At 45.0% G+C, this 17,218-nt stretch overlaps 1 protein-coding gene across 3 annotated transcripts in view; it reads right to left on the bottom strand.

Moving 5' to 3' along the window:
* The window catches only part of LOC137800303 (poly(rC)-binding protein 4-like), a 45,604-nt gene that overhangs the window by 11,776 nt on the left and 16,610 nt on the right, over positions 1–17,218 (bottom strand). For 2 of the 3 annotated variants that reach the window (XM_068597448.1, XM_068597449.1), the window contains 6 exons: positions 16,708–16,731; positions 14,292–14,324; positions 11,014–11,130; positions 5,816–5,947; positions 2,669–2,797; positions 813–887 (listed from right to left, as the gene is read on the bottom strand). In XM_068597448.1, the coding sequence (XP_068453549.1) occupies positions 813–887; positions 2,669–2,797; positions 5,816–5,947; positions 11,014–11,130; positions 14,292–14,324; positions 16,708–16,731 (510 nt within the window). Of the gene's footprint in view, positions 1–812; positions 888–2,668; positions 2,798–5,815; positions 5,948–11,013; positions 11,131–14,291; positions 14,325–16,707; positions 16,732–17,094; positions 17,117–17,218 lie in introns of those variants that run through there. The other variant, XM_068597450.1, reaches the window with a different exon arrangement.

The following is a 17,218-nucleotide window of genomic DNA, read 5'->3' as shown; positions in this document are numbered from 1 at the left end:
CATTTTCTCCCCCTGACCAATTTCACAAACACCCCCTTCATTAAAAGCCACCTCCCGGTGACCAGGGCCTCGCCGCTGGGTTTAATTTGATGATTATTACGAGCAATATCAAAAACACAAAGCCATTCCATGAACTGAGTCTGAGGCGGCAGAACTGCTGACAGCGATGCAGAATATCTGCTGCTGCAGCCGGAGGAGGCGGCAGGTCTCCAGCCTCGCTGGCTAATCCTGTGCCTTGAGAGGGAGGGAGGAGGTGGGAGGAGGTGGGAGGAGGGGGGGGGGGGGTATCTGTCCCTGTCTCACTCAGGCCCACCGTCACCCCCCCCCCCCCCCCTCCCACCACGACAAGGTGGACGCTTGTAGTTTTAAGTGAAATATCTCACAGAGTTGTCTCATCGACATTGATATTTGTTTCAATCAATTAACCATTAGGGCAACATGTTTACAGGTTGTATAGAAGTCTATGCTTCATGTGTTAAAGCTGCATTCTCTCTCCTGACCACCAGGGGGCGACTCCTCTGGTTGTATAGAAGTCTATGCTTCATGTGTTAAAGCTGCATTCTCTCTTCTGACCACCAACAGGCGACTCCTTTGGTTGTATAGAAGTCTATGCTTCATGTGTTAAAGCTGCATTCTCTCTCCTGACCACCAGGAGCGACTCCTCTGGTTGTATAGAAGTCTATGCTTCATGTGTTAATGCTGCATTCTCTCTCCTGACCACCAGGGGGCGACTCCTCTGGTTGTATAGAAGTCCACCGTTCTCCTCCATCGTAGATACCCCTCCCAGCAGGTGCATGTTCAAGGTTTCTCACCTGGTTCCCTGCGATGAGGAGGGCAGCCGGTGACGGGCTCGGTCGGTAGGGGATGGTCGCGCCCTTCGGAGGAGACTGAAGTAATCAAGAAAAACAAGACGGGAGGATGAAATAAATCTCGTGGACGTGAACCAGAACCATTCAGATCCATATAGATGTATAGATAAATACTTTATTAATCCCTAAGGGGAAATACGCTGCCAGAGTAGCGCCGAACACTTTACAGACACCAAATGGAATAAACTAAACACACAAAATAAAATATCAAAGCAACAGGGATGAAAGATATATACTATATATATATATATATATATATATATATATATATATATATATATATATATATATAATAAAGTTAGGCGAAGGTGACGAGTATAAACTAAACTCTCCGCTCAGAGATGACGTCATCACGTCTGTCAAACAGCGAGACACTAAAGTGCAAATGGCGTGCGACTCTTCGGCGCGTTCAGACACAATAACACTTAGTGATGAGCTAAACTGCTGATGACACCGACATGATTCCCTTCCTTGTTCTGCTTTTGATAATATTAGTCACTCATTGAATCAGTGAAGCGCTGCAGCAGCGCAGCTCTTTGTGGGTAATAGCTGTGAGCGCCGGGTCGAGCTCGAGCCCTGTGGATGAATCCAGCATCCGCCGACACGGAGACATTTGAAGATAAAACTCTTCAAACACCAACGAGGAAGAGGAGATTATCCAAGAGTCCACGACACCGTGTGTCTTATCGGGGGGGGGGGGGGGGGGGCGGCGTTACGGGCCGATACAGTTTCAGCTTTCGGGAATGTGGAGCATCTTCTTCTGCGGGAGCAGTCGCAGCGAATCCTCGGTATAACTTTGCATAATTTAAATCTCTGAGCCAAAAGCGAGAAGCCCGCTGGTACAGAATCCTAATGAAACTCGCGAAAAAAAAAAAAAAAAAGCCTTTGAAGAAAGCCCTGGAAAACTGGATCAAACCAGCAATTAGTCAGTCAGGTCCAGCTGCAGCGCTAAAAACAAAAAGGAACTTGTGCGCTTCCACGAACACACAGGGAGAAACTGTGCTCGGGGTTGTGTTTCTTTTTTTCCCTTCTTCTTCTTCTCTGTTTCTCGCTCTCGTCTCGATCCTCGATTTTCTATTTTCTCAAGAGAGCTGGCGTCTGAAAGGTGGACGGATTTAGCTGCAGGCCGGTTTGTTCTTTCTGGCGTCCTCACCGGCAACGCGCGAGCTCCGACCCCAGAGCCACGCGGGGTCAAACCGCTCAAAGCGATGGAACGGCATGCGCACGTCGTTTGATATTTCCCCACGTTGGATGAAGACGACGTTGCGTGACACAGAAGACGAACGCGGCGTGCAGAAAACGCTTTAACGTGGAGGTCAGTGCGGTCTGAATTATGAGTAACGCACACACAAAGATTCACACATATGTTCGACTTTACAAATGCACGCTGCGCTCATGTGATTGGTTGAAACTGAAGGGCGACATCTGATTGGCTAAAGATCTCACCTGCCATGTTAGGAAAAAAAACTCATTTACGGATCTCAGCACACACACAGACACACACATGTGACGCCTCTCACAAACAAATATAAAAATCAACACACAAATGCATGAATATATTTGAGATTCTTTCTTCTTTCATTTATATAAATCCCTGGAACGTATTTGTGTGCATTTGTAAAATGCATGTGTGAATCGCTGCGTGCGCATGAGTCATCACTGAGCCTGTTGTGACCTCGTCGCTCAGCCTGCAGGGAAACTAAAACATGCACGTCGTCCACGGCGTTAATTCCCTCCGCGGCGCTCCGACAACGTGTCAGCGAGGCGTGGCGTGAAGAGAGGAATCGTGCTCTTCCTACCTCCAGGATTACTGTGCAGATGAGCCTGACACACTGGATTACAGACTCCTGATTCCCAGATATCGTCACCCCTCGCTCGGTGGAGTTGGGCAGCAAATCCCCCGCCACCTGGATCTGAGCGCCGGTGCTCTGCGGATGACACGGAGAGAAAAGATTAGTTTGGACCGCGGAGATAAGACGACCTCGTGTCTTAAATCAACTGACTCTGCTGCCGTGTGTTCACCGTCCAGCCCGTCGGGGTCTAGATGAACGAGAAGTCACTCGATGTTGAGCTGACGCGTGATTAATAAATCATGTCTGAAGGCAGCTGCTCGGTAAGATGTTTCTGTGCGGTTGATCTTTTTTAATTTGTTTTAGGAAGGTGTTTTAATGGACGCCTCGACACCGTCTTTTACTGCACATCTCATCCAAAAAAATCCTCCCGCTCCCATTTTAAGTCCCAGCAGGCCCCATTCAGACAATCTTTTGGCATAAAATACGTCATTTTTTCAGTTTTCAAACCAAACGACACAGATTTTTGACTAAAACTCCTTCCTAACAGGACAAGACTTTGTTTTAATTTGATTTTTGTTGCAGATTCAGATTCTTTAGGTCCTAATCTTTTCATAAAGGTGTCTTATTGACGCTCCAGGAGGCATTTTTGGGGAATCTGGCTCATATCATGCTGGATGTTCATAGTTACCATCAAAGTAACTTTTAAAAATGATTTTTTTTGCAGATATACATTTTTTTCCCAAGACCTTGCTGAACAAATACATACAATAAACACAAATATTGGAAATAATTTGGGGTTCCTACAACGACTCAAACACAGGAGAAAAGACTCAAACAGCGAAAAAGAGATCTCAACAGCAGCTAATTCACTTCACACCAAATCTCCCTCTGCAGCGTAGTTGTGTCTGAAAGTGCAGCTCAGGCTCATCACTTCAATATAATAATAATAATAATAATAATAATAACGAGAGACCAACAGAAGGACGAAGGCTTCCTGCTGGTGTCTCTCTGCCTGCAGGGTTTTTATTTGTTGAGCGGCTCCTGTAGGTACGCGTGTCCTGTGGCAACCAAACACAACCAAACAAACCTGTAACTGAAACCCATCTTGGTGAGAGAGGGTGGGCGAGAAACACGGGCGAGAAAATCCGCCTTAACCGCAGAAAAAAATGGATGCCATCGCACGGCGAAGGTAAAATGAGGGGAGGCGCTATTTGCAGAGCGGGACCAGCTAAAGTTACAGAGTCGGTCGTCTCTGGCAGCGGATCTGATGAGATTTAATCCTATTGTTTCGGCTGGGACTGAATGCCCCCCCCCCCCCCTTTTGAAAGTTGCCCTGCTGAGTCATAATGTTTGTTTGCTCCGCTAAGTGATCCGGCCGCTTTGTCTCCACTAATTTCTCGCCTTAATGGACCTGAATCCATATTTTATTCCGGTGCCAACCCGCATGTAAAGTGCCGACGCCATCGCTTTTGGTCCGGAAACATCTCGGCGGCTATTAGATGGGCCGACGTGACGTTGTGTTCGGTCGCGGCCCCCAGAGGATGGACCCTGATGGCCTTGATGATCCCCTGCAGCGTCCTCGGGTCAGACATTGAACTTCTTTTCGTGCATCGCTTGATGATCAAATAGCTCCAAACCTGTCGTCCCCCATCAGCCTCATCGGTCCATTCCTGCTCATGAAGCGCTGCAGGACTGAGTCACGCAACCCAGACCATGACTCGGCGGTTTTTTTGCAGTTTCAGTTTCTCAAAGTCAACGTTTCTTTTTGGTTCGATTGGCAAAAAGTTAAGCTTTAACCCTTTGGAAGATCCTCCTGCTCCCATTTTAAGTCCCAGCATGCCCCAATCAGACAATCCTTTGGCATAAAATACGTAATTCTTCTATTTTTTTTAACCGAACGACAGTTTTCTGACTGAAACTTCTTCCTAACAGACCAAGACTTTGTTTTATTGTGATTTCTGTTGCAGATTCTGATTCTTTAGGTCCTAATCTTTCCAAAAAGGTGTCTTATTGACGCTCCAGGAGGCTTTTTTGGGGAATCTGGCTCATATCATGCTGGATGTTCATATCAAAATATCTCTTATAAGTGATTTTTTTGCAGAAATACTTTGCTTAACAAATACATACAATAAACACAAGTATTGGAAGTAATTTGGGGTTCTTACGACGACTCAAACAGAGAAAAGAGGTCTGGAGACAAAACTGCTTCCACAGTTTTTAACAAGTTAAATCTAAATGAGACGACTCACTGCAACACTAACTTCCTTTTAGCTTGGCGGCGCTGACGTGACGTCATGTGACCTTTAAAGCCTCACGATTGCGTTTTACTTTGATCAAAAATGATTAAAAAAAAATTGTTTCCACTTGTAAAGACGACCTTGTATCACAAATGAGTTTTTTTGTAGTGGGTGTTGGGTTTCGTAGAATTGTAATAGTCTGGGTTGTAAAAATTGGACTTGCACATGTATAATAATAATAATAATAATATGTTTAATGCGGACATATAAATATATGAGGGTTATGATAATTATTAAGGGATACTATATGATGAAATATATGTAACTGTATGCATGAGAAGGTCCCTGTGTGTTTTGTATTTCTGCATAATGATCCAGGAGTGAAAGGGTTTTGAATAGTCTGCATGTGTCAGAATTGTGTTACTGTCGCTTTAAGAGGTACTTCTGGTCAGGAAGTGGAGGTGGACACAGGAAGTGGGACTTATTATTTTTGAAACTTTGTTTTTGGCAACCGGCTGAAGAAGAAACCCGCGTCGAGCCAACTGCAGGGGAGGAAATGCTAACATGCTAACTGCTAACTTCCAGGGCTGGCCTACAAGATGACATCATCCTGAGCATCTCCACATGCAGCATATCAAACAGCAACATGGCGTTCTCCTGCGTCCTGGCTGCGTTCTTTATATGAGCGCCACATTGCTCAATCTCCAAAAAAAAAAACTCAATTATACTGCGATGCAGAATGTTTTAGCGGCAGCAGGACTTCCATTAGTGGAGCGGGGCAAAAACAACAACCGCTACGAGGACAACAGCAGGATGGTCGGGGAATGAAATATCTCCGCCTTCCAGCGAGCGGTTCATCCCCCTCAGATTGTCTCTCTTCATATTTCAGTGTCCGCGGGTGAGGACGTGCGCTCACCTCTCTGATCTCCTTTATCTTGGCCCCGCCCTTCCCGATGAGAGAGCCGCACTGGCTGGCGGGGATGACCAGCCGCAGGGTGACCGGGGGCTTGGAGCTGATGGTGCCGTTGGCCACCAGCGCGGTCAGGTCCTGCAGGGACATGAACAGAACATTTGCGGTGAGAGACGGCAGGAATGAAAGAGTGGGAGAGAGACAAAGAGAGAGAGAGAGGGAGGGAGAGAGAGACCCGGTGGGAGTGATCAGGCAGCAGGGGTCAAGGTGGAAATGGAGAGAGAGAAAAGCCGCTGGAGGTTTTTTTTTTCATCTCCGACAATAAGGACTGAAGAGGCTTTGAATTTCACATGAATATGAACACACTTCGTATCCAGAGACCTCACTCATCCAGTTACTGCTGAATGTTTTGAATATCAAAATATGTTATTATGCCTTGTGCACTTACTTTTACCTCAAAATACCAAACTATGAAGACCAAAGCTATGAAAACCAGAACTGAGAGGAACCAATCGCAACTAGCCAAGATTAAATTATACCTCATAGACTATATATATATATATATATATATATATATATATATATATATATATATATATATATATATATATATATATATATATGTCTCTATTCATTATGTAGGGAAGTGACTTACAGACGTCGTCTATGTCTGTCAATCACCTTGTAGCCCCGCCCCTAAAGCGTCCCCTGCGTTATGGTCTTTTTGACTCTAAATGACCATAATGTACTAAATGAACATCATGCTGTATAGAAGAAGACTAGAAACTAGAGATTGAGACATAAACTCATGTTTACTGAGGGAATAAAGCAGGGCTTGATGCCACGAGGTTTTAACAGCATGGGGAAAAAACAACACATGAAAAATGATATGAAAAATGCATGTGAACACACAGCAATGTCTGATGGAACTGCAGCGTTTGTCTGTTGGATGAAGAACCTCACTGATTTGATGTTTCTTCCCGTGCAGCTAGCAAACATCCGCTCCCCCGCGTGTGGAGCTCTTTAATTAATGAACAGAGTCTCTGCCTTTTGAAATGCTAATACGCTGCGCTGCCTCGAGTCAGAGCTCAACACAACGAACGCAGCGACGGAGGCAAAGCCCCGCCGCGCGCTTATAGTTCAAAATAACCTTCCCCTGGTGTTAGCTGTCTGTTAGCATCTCATGTTAGCTTTCTGTTAGCACCTCTTGTGTTAGCTTTCTGTCAACACCTCATGTTAGCTTTCTGTTAGCACGTTTTGTGTTAGCTTTCTGTTAACATCTCATCTTAGCTTTCTGTTAGCACCTCTTGTTAGCTTTCTGTTACCATCTCTTGTGTTAGCTTTCTGTTAGCACCTCTTGTGTTAGCTTTCTGTTACCATCTCTTGTGTTAGCTTTCTGTTAGCACCTCTTGTGTTAGCTTTCTGTTAACATCTCATGTTAGCTTTCTGTTAGCACCTCTTGTGTTTGCTTTCTGTTACCATCTCTCGTGTTAGCTTTCTGTTACCATCTGTTGTGTTAGCTTTCTGTTAGCACCTCTTGTGTTAGCTTTCTGTTAACACCTCTTGTGTTAGCTTTCTGTTAACATCTCATGTTAGCTTTCTGTTAGCACCTCTCGTGTTAGCTTTCTGTTACCATCTCTCGTGTTAGCTTTCTGTTAGCACCTCCTGTGTTAGCTTTCTGTTACCATCTCTCGTGTTAGCTTTCTGTTACCATCTCTTGTGTTAGCTTTCTGTTAGCACCTCTTGTTTTAGCTTTCTGTTAGCACCTCTTGTGTTAGCTTTCTGTTAGCACCTCTTGTTTTAGCTTTCTGTTAGCACCTCTTGTGTTAGCTTTCTGTTAGCACCTCTTGTTTTAGCTTTCTGTTAGTACCTCTTGTTTTAGCTTTCTGTTAGCACCTCTTGTTTTAGCTTTCTGTTAGCACCTCTTGTGTTAGCTTTCTGTTAGCATCTCTTGTTTTAGCTTTCTGTTAGCACCTCTTGTGTTAGCTTTCTGTTAGCACCTCTTGTTTTAGCTTTCTGTTAGCACCTCTTGTTTTAGCTTTCTGTTAGCACCTCTTGTTTTAGCTTTCTGTTAGCATCTCTTGTTTTAGCTTTCTGTTAGCACCTCTTGTGTTAGCTTTCTGTTAGCACCTCTTGTTTTAGCTTTCTGTTAGCACCTCTTGTGTTAGCTTTCTGTTAGCATCTCTTGTTTTAGCTTTCTGTTAGCACCTCTTGTTTTAGCTTTCTGTTAGCACCTCTTGTTTTAGCTTTCTGTTAGCACCTCTTGTGTTAGCTTTCTGTTAGCATCTCTTGTGGTTGTCTTTGTCAGGATAAGCCTCCATTTCTATAAAAAAATGTTAAAATGAACCTCAAGAGAATCCTATAAATAAATAAAAGCTTGTTGTGTTACCTGACTGTTACTGAGGGGTAACACAACACATCTCTTCAATACATGTGTATTATTTATGTTTTCATTTGTTATTAACTATAGTAACATCTATGGTGTTACGGGTCAAAGCAGAACAAGTCATAACACAACATATGGATGTCAAAAAAACATCAACCAATCAAGCGAATCGTATGTTTATAACTAACAACACAAAGGTCATCGTGTCAAGCAGAGCATTTTATAATTAAGTGAAACATAATCAAGGTTCCTGACAAGGTCAAAAAACCTTAATGCAATAAACACATTTCTGTGGTTCCGTCATGCATTTACAACCTAGAACGTGTCGGTGCCGACCCGAACACAGCAGGAAGGTAAAGAGCAAGGCAGCGTGGCTGCGTCGTGACCTTTTGAGGAAGCCGCGAGCTCGTCACGCCGCGACGCGGCTCCGGCGGCCGCCGCGGCCCTCTCTGCTCCCGCGTCTATATTTAGCGAAGGCTGGATCGTTCTCTCTCGTTCTCTGACGCCTCGTCTCGTTAGAAGAGCGGCTCGTCTGCGCAATCAGACTCCGGGCCTCATTTTGCTGATTTGATCTAAAAATATGAGTCTTAACAGCTGTGAACGTTCCCATACTTCCCCGTGACAGCGGATAATAAGAAAGGGGAAAGAAAAAAAAGCTAATTCAAAGCGAATAGCGGATGCAATGAGACGGCACCGCTCACACAAAGAGTTGGCGGGCTTTAATCCTCCACATTGTGTTGCCTTGTGGGATACGGACTGCAATGCGGGACGATTATACGTGGCTTTGCGTGCACGCTGCGCCTCGACATACATGCACGACGCCGCGGCACGTGTTGTGCTAGCAGAGCGTCGCTCTCATGCACGCAAACATCTTCGCACTCTCGAGGCAGCAGTCGACGGATAAATATATTTATGTTTTCCTCCTCTTGAACTCTTTTTCTTTTACCGATTTTCTTCCACGTTGTTTGTCGCTGCGTCTGACTTCCTGTCATGTTGTTTCTAATCTTTCTTGAGGGGTGACATTCGGCGAGTGGTCTCTATGAACTGAAAATAAAATGGTGGTGAGAGCGAGCGTTTGCAACTTTGGGACCCCCCAAAGATTTAAGTGCACAACATTTATTCATTATTTAGTTAATACAGCTGGTTTCAAAATGGAGGATGACGGTTTATGTCCCGTGTTGTTTTCTCATATGTTCTCTAATTGTTGGCATAGTTGCTCGTGATAATGTGTTTTGTATTATTAGTATCGTGTGTAACCTGTACAAACAAAATGATTAAAAGAAAGAAGCGCCAATTAAAACAACTTGTATTCATAAAACTATCCAGACGGAAAAACGCCAAGTCTTCACACGCCCCGCCAAAAAAAGAGCAGATCTTTCCTCCTTTTTTTGTTTAGTTTTTTTTAATTAAATGTGTCACGCGTACACTAACACAACTATTTGTGGGTCAGCCAAACGCGCTGCCATGGAAACTCAAACTCTCAGGGTTGGAGGAAGATAGGTGAGTGCGAGAAAAGAAAAGAGAAGATCTTCTTTAACGACGCCGGAGCGGAGACGAGAGGCGCTTCACGGCGGCGGTGATGGACGGTCACCGGGGAAGCCGGAGGAAGCGGCTCGTTAGGACACGACGGCGAGGTTTATGAATCCTTCTCACTAACGAGGACAGACCAGCACAATTTGCACTTTTTGTGCGAACGGACTGAACACAATGTTGACAAGTAAACGAGTGTGAGACATGGAGCTGAAACTAAAAAACAATCTATTCAGTCTGGTTCTCTGTTGTATTATTATTATGGCTTATTCTCCAGTTTTAGTAGGTATGAGTATATTTGTCATTTAATTTTTCACCCTCGAATTTAATTTATTTACTTTTCTTAACTTTATTAGATGGGATATAGTCTCGTCAACTTCTTTCCTATTTTTGTCTTTTTTTCTGTGTAGTTAATCATTTTAAAAATTCATTGAATTGTTTTTAAAGCCACTTTGATGTCTTTTAGATGTCATTTAACAACTTTACTGTGTATTTAAAATAGTCAAAAAATAGTTTTTTTTATCATAATGTACTAAATGAACATCATGTTGTATAGAAGAAGACTTGAAACTAGATATTAAGACATAAACTCATGTTTACAATGTTTACTGAGGGAATACATCAAGAGAGAAGTAGAGTCATTACAACTTTTAATTATATTTTTTTCTGTGCACTATCACAAACTCATATACCAGTAACACATATATAAAGTTATTATCTATGTTCCCAAAGGTTTTCTGAATATTAAACCTTTTTAAAGTTATTCAAAAAGGCCTTGTGGTCGAGGAGATTCAAACTATTTAAAGTATTTATTTTTCTTTTATGTCCCTTCGCCTTCTCTCTATTTTTCCCATTTTTTATTATTTTTAAAATGCATTGAATTGCTTTTGAAAGGCACTTGGATGTCTCATACAAGTCACTCCACATCATGTGTATTTAAAATATTCAAAGATGTTTTTTACAACAGCCGCTGATTCACTTACACCAAATGTTCGTCTGCGGTGTAATCGCGTCTGAAAGAACAGCTCAAGTTGTGCCTCCATCGCTTCACTTCAGAACATAATCGACAGCGATAAAAGCTCGTAATGTCGAGGGCTCAGGAAATGCTTTCTGGAGAGTGGTGAAATTAGAGGGGTTTGTTTCTGCACTTTCATTATTTTTGCCTCCACAAAGACATCCGAACGCTCGCTCCGTGCGATCGCACCCTGATGGTTTTTCCTCCGTTTATGCGGGACGTGACGACGCGAGCAGGATTTCACCGCTAACGACTCGCGCGGTGGCGGCTTACCTCCTCCAGCTTGTACGTGATCATGGTGAACGCTCTGAAGACGCAGTCTGTGGAGCCGGTGATGGTGATGATCCTCTCCGGACAGGAGCCCTCTGAGATGTTGACCCGAGCGCTGCTCTGTGGGGTCAGAGGTCAAGGTGAGGGTCAACAAGGTGTCGTGTTTTTTGCTTTGCTAAAAAAAAAAAGAAGCTTATTTGCTTTCTTGCTTTCTTTCTCAGCTTGATGAGAAGATCCATTGTTCTTTTTTTGAAATGTGCGGCCATTTTACAGCCAGAAGCTTGTTAAATTAGCTTAGCACGATGACTGGAGTCACAGGGCCGGCCTGTTTCTGTCCAAATGCGGTGAAATCCGCCTCCCAGCACTCATAAAACTTGTTGTTTTTACACTTTGTTCTCGTGCTGATGACACGAGCGAGATGAAACTAGTTTTACTCAGTATCGCCATAAGTGGTGCATAAGCTAGCTGTTTTTATGCTAAAATATGATGACCTCATCTCATAAACGTCTTGAATTACAACAAATAGGAAACAGGAAATAAATGAATGAAATGTTAGTAAATGTATACGTCTTTATCAACGTACCACACACACACTAACTCAAAAGGGAAAATGGCCAAATGTTAAAAATAATCCACCTACAAGAACCTCCATTGCTCATAAATTAACACTCTATGTTATATATTTACAAAAAAAAACAAATGTAAAAAGTAGTTAGTGCAGTAAAGTGTCTATTCATTAGTCTGGGAGCAGTAACTTTCTGGAGGGTGTGTGTTTTTATTCGGTTGTCGAGAAAGCCAGAATCGCCCGTTGCGTCCCCTCTTTATGCTAAGCTAAGTGCAGAGTAGTAGTCAAGACCAACTAAATCAAGACCACGAGGGCATCGACACCAAAGACGAAGCCGAAACGTTGTAAGACCGAGACCAGATCGCAGACTCCACAACAATGGAGATTCCTCCTCATTCAAAGAGATTTGACTCGGAGCCGAATGTCTGGATCCCCACATCTATGTGACTCTAACAAGTTATTGTAGCGCTGCACAGAAAACAGCAGCAAGTTAATCTACGCTGTTCTCTATAAGACTCTATAAATATTATGTACCGTCGCGTACAGCTCACGGCTTGTGTTGAGCTAACGTTGGCTTGTGTTTAGCTAACGTTGGCTTGTGTCTAGCTAACGTTGGCTTGTGTTTAGCTGACGTTGGCTTGTGTTTAGCTAACGTTGGCTTGTGTTTAGCTAACGTTGGCTTGTGTTTAGCTAACGTTGGCTTGTGTCTAGCTAACGTTGGCTTGTGTTTAGCTGACGTTGGCTTGTGTTTAGCTAACGTTGGCTTGTGTTGAGCTAACGTTGGCTTGTGTTGAGCTAACGTTGGCTTGTGTAGAGATAATGTTGGCTTGTGTTTAGCTAATGTTGGCTTGTGTTTAGCTAACATTGGCTTGTGTTGAGCTAACGTTGGCTTGTGTAGAGATAATGTTGGCTTGTGTTTAGCTAATGTTGGCTTGTGTTTAGCTAACGTTGGATTGTGTTGAGCTAACGTTAGCTTGTGTCTAGCTAACGTTGGCTTGTGTTTAGCTAACGTTGGCTTGTGTTTAGCTGACGTTGGCTTGTGTTGAGCTAACGTTGGCTTGTGTTTAGCTGACGTTGGCTTGTGTTTAGCTAACGTTGGCTTGTGTTTAGCTAATGTTGGCTTGTGTTTAGCTAACGTTGGATTGTGTTGAGCTAACGTTAGCTTGTGTCTAGCTAACGTTGTCTTGTGTTTAGCTGACGTTGGCTTGTGTTTAGCTAACGTTGGCTTGTGTAGAGATAATGTTGGCTTGTGTTTAGCTAATGTTGGCTTGTGTATAGCTAACGTTCGCTTGTGTTTCACTAACGTTGGCTTGTGTCTAGCTAACGTTGGCTTGTGTAGAGATAATGTTGGCTTGTGTTTAGCTAACATTGGCTTGTGTTTAGCTAATGTTGGTTTGTGTCTAGCTAACGTTGGCTTGTGTAGAGATAATGTTGGCTTGTATCAAGCTAACATTGGCTTGTGTTTAGCTAATGTTGGCTTGTGTTCGGCTAACATTGGCTTGTGTAGAGATAATGTTGGCTTGTGTTTAGCTAACATTGGCTTGTGTTTAGCTAACATTGGCTCTCGTTCTGTAGTTTTTCTAGCAACAACAAGAACGACAAAACAGGTGACGCAGATTGCAAAGAAAGCCCTGTGTCTTCCTGTTCACTATGCGGACACGAGAGACACATTTTGTCTCGGCAAGAGAGCTAACAAGCGTTTTTCCCCCCCCAAAAAATGTCAAACGGTTTGATTCGTCTCCTCGCGTGTCAAACGCGCTTCAAAGCGTCCGATGACGCGGCGCAGCCAGCACACCCGAGGGAAGGAGGGAGGGAAGGAGGGCGAGGAGGAAGCGAGAGCTCATCTCTGTATCCCGGACTGACAACGTAAAAGTTGCGTCTCGGGGCGTTTTTTTGGCCTCGGATGACGAGCTCTCGCTCCCTCCCTCCTCTCCCCGCGTCCTTGAGTCGAACTCGCCGCGACCAGCAGGCGGACGGCGCTCTGAACCCGGGGGAGCGTTTCCTGCGGTCACTCCAGTGAGTCATGCTCTCCCACTGTGGCAGTGAGGATCCTGACAGGAAGAGGCTCGTGCAATGGGGGGGAAGTAACAAAGGCCCAAAAGTGTCTCCCGGGGTGAATGGATGACTGACTTCACCGTGAGTGAGCGGTTCACCCGGCAGCTCTGCGGGGAGGGCTGCATTGTCCCACGACCTCGCCAGTCCTCCCTTTTCTTAAATCCATAAAAGTACAACATAAAACCTCGGCAGCCGAGGAAAGAAGCGAAAGGCACCGCGGCGCGTGGCGTCAGCCCAATTATTTCTTAACTACGAAGAGTTAAACCAAGCGAACGTCGGTTCGGCTGCACCCTGGAGAGGTCAACTGAGGAGCAGACGCAGAAGAAGGAAGTTATTTTTGAGCAGGAAAAGAAAGAAAATGGATTTGGTGGGAGAGCAGCAAGAAGAAGGGAAGTGAACAAGGATTTAAAATTGAAGCTTTAAATTGGAAAAGGTGCCAGTTTTTGCCCAAAAGGCATTTCGGACGATGTCCAAGCTGAGAACTGAGCTTTGTTATCAATCATACAGAAGGGATGGCCTCTGAGAATGAGGATTAAAGTCACGGTTTCTCTTGACTTGTGGTCAAAGAGACGTGGGCGTTGACAGACACACACAAAACACACACACACTCAACAGCACAAAAACACCACACGGTGACGGACAGGAATCGTGGACACTGTACCTCTTCTCGTATTCGCTTCACCGTCTCTCCTTTCTGGGAAAAAAAAAAGAGCAGACGAGGGACAGCGTCACACGGAGATCACGTGACTTTGCGTGTGTGCTCCGTCGGCGGCGTCGCGGGTTGCGCGTCCTCGACCTCTAAGTGAAGCCGGCGATGTCGAACCACAGAAAGCCTGATTGGAATTTAGCGGGACAAATTGCAGCTGGAGCTTCAGATGCACGAAGCGTCGCAGCGGCGTCTCCAAGAGATACGAGACGCATCTGTGTGTGTGTGTGTGTGAGGATCTCCTGCAAGGAGAGGTTTTTTGGACTAATGTGCCCGCCCCCCATCACCCTTCATATTTTTGGCATAAGTCCATCCAACCTTCATGCACCCAGTGACGATCAAAAGCTGTGTCATCGCGCTCGCGGCGCTTCAATCTTCCTGAACGTGTCCTACGTGGTGCATTGTGATTCTGGTGTCGGCCCTCTATTGATGGGAGTAAGAACATGAGAGGTTTGGCAAGGAGACAAGTGGCAAGTCATTAGTCCGAGTACTGCGGATCAAGTGCTTCTCTCTCTCTCTCTCTCTCTCTGCCGAGCTCGTCTCTCCTCCCGTTCTCTTATTTTTCTGTTTAGGTATTTTATATTCTGCAGCACACGGTGACTTCTTTCTTTCTTCCCCTTTGTCTTCCTCTGGTGTCTCTTTTTTTCCTCCGCGCTCGCCGGGTGTTGTATTACGAAGGGCGCGTTAGCCGGAGCCGCCGGTGCGGCGTGGAGGAGCCGGGCGTCTCCGAGCAGACACTTAAAGGGCCCACGAGGGGCCCGGCGGTGAGGCGTCTTCGGTGCTCCGTTTCAGCAGGAGGCTTTGCGGTCGATGCACTGATGCTTTCGGTTTGATGGATTATTGGGGAGAGCGGCGGGTGCAGAGGGTTTGGTTTGTTGCACTTACATTCAAGACTAGCATTATTGTTTGTGGAGAGGAACTCATATATATCTATATATATATTGCACAAAAGGCTGATTATGAATCCACATAAAAGGTTTATGGCTGAGACCAGCGCTCGTCAGCTGGTGGCTCCAATCCGGCGGTCAGATTGAGGCCAATGTGTGACTCATGAGGGGTTATATGAGGCTTAACCGTCTGTGCAACATCTTCTAGCTTCGGGGGATTCTATATTGACGCAAACCAAAGATTAAAAGAGTTGTGAATATGAGGAATGATTCAACAGCTCCAAATATACGACACGTGTAGGTATCCGATCTTCATTATTGGCGAGAGTCCGGCCGACAAGACTCTCAAAGCTGCGCTCTCATCTTTTATCATATGTGAATGTACTGAGGGTTGGGCTGAATCTACAGTTAATATTTCCTTAAAGGTCACACCGAAGACGGTGTTCATTTTGCTGGTTTGCTGAATGTTGGCCAGACGAATGCACTCGCATCAGTCGATTCTTCATCAAAGCCGCGAGTTTCCACGTCGACTTTTTCTCGGCGCGCTCGTTGAGCGTGACGTTAGCTAAAAACCTGACATGACAAGTTCAGCCGGCTTTTCTTCCCGTCGGCGGTTTCCACCAATCGGTGCACGCGTCGTCGGGTTAACGTCGAGCCCAGTTCGGGACGGCCTGCCGTGTTTTTGGTCTCAGACGACGCAGGGGCCGATCGCTAGCAAAACCGCCGCGCACCTTTTAAACGCCGCGCGTCGCGTTTTTCTTGCGTTTTAAAAGTTAAAATATTCTCAACTTTCAAGAGGAGGCGCGGAGTCGCACAAGCTCATCAATGTCACGCTCGGCCAGGGCAGCCAATCAGATCAAGCGAGAGGCGGGGCTTTATTCCTTTACCACTTCCTCCCTGTTTTTGTGTGCTATGAACAGCGGGAAGGCGCTAACATTAGCGGCATTTAATTACAAAGAGCTTTACAAGTCTAGATTGAAACACTACTCTATTGCTCAGAAGATGCTTAAAAAAGCACGTCGCGTCTGGTGTGATCGGCACCTAAGATTTCTTCAGTCGACGATCGATAGTTGATGCTTTTTCATTGACAAGATACTTCTGAACACATCCCCGGTAAACACGGGATTTAAAGTGTAATTTTGTGTGATTATTTATGGAGGAATTCAGGTTTACAGATCGGGAATTTGTTCGCGGTTACAAATGTAAAGCATCGCTTCTTGCCGGAGGTCTGAGTGCAGCGAAGTATCTGTTTATCATTATGGATTTCCCTTTTTTTTTGTCTGCAAATACATTCTGTCCCTCGGACAAATGTAGCTGTTGACCCTCTGGCGCAGATCAATAGAAAAATAAATATACATTCAGATTCGTCCCAATCCTAGCCTTTCAACAAAAATCAACCTGATCTCCCAAATGAATTATACCTTCATACATACATGCAGCGTTTTGTGCAGCAGAATAATAAATAAAAAAAGAGGAATTCTCACCTTTCCTATGATGCTGCCAACCTCCTAGAACACAAAGAGATGGAGGTTATTACATATAGGATATATTTCCTTGAAGCGTTTCCTTTTTTCTTCATGAATTCTTTACATTTCCGGCGTATCTTTTATGAGTCGCTGACAAATCTCGTGTGTGAGTGTCACTCCCTACCTTCCCGTGCATGAGCAGCCTTAGTGTGTGAGTGTCACTCCCTACCTTCCCGTGCATGAGCACCCTTAGTGTGTGAGTGTCACTCCCTACCTTCCCGTGCATGAGCACGCTTAGTGTGTGAGTGTCACTCCCTACCTTCCCGTGCATGAGCACCCTTAGTGTGAATGTCACTCCCTACCTTCCCGTGCATGAGCACTCTTAGTGTGAGTGTCACTCCCTACCTTCCCGTGCATGAGCAGTCGTAGTGTGAATGTCACTCCCTACCTACCCGTGCATGAGCAGCCTTAGTGTGAGTGTCACTCCCTACCTTCCCGTGCATGAGCAGTCGTTGTGTGAATGTCACTC

Source organism: Clinocottus analis, unplaced genomic scaffold (genome assembly GCF_023055335.1).
Source record: "Clinocottus analis isolate CAN_PGR_092001 unplaced genomic scaffold, fCliAna1.0.p SCAF_4, whole genome shotgun sequence".
NCBI lineage: Eukaryota > Metazoa > Chordata > Actinopteri > Perciformes > Cottidae > Clinocottus > Clinocottus analis.
This window is presented reverse-complemented; position numbering and strand designations above follow the sequence as displayed.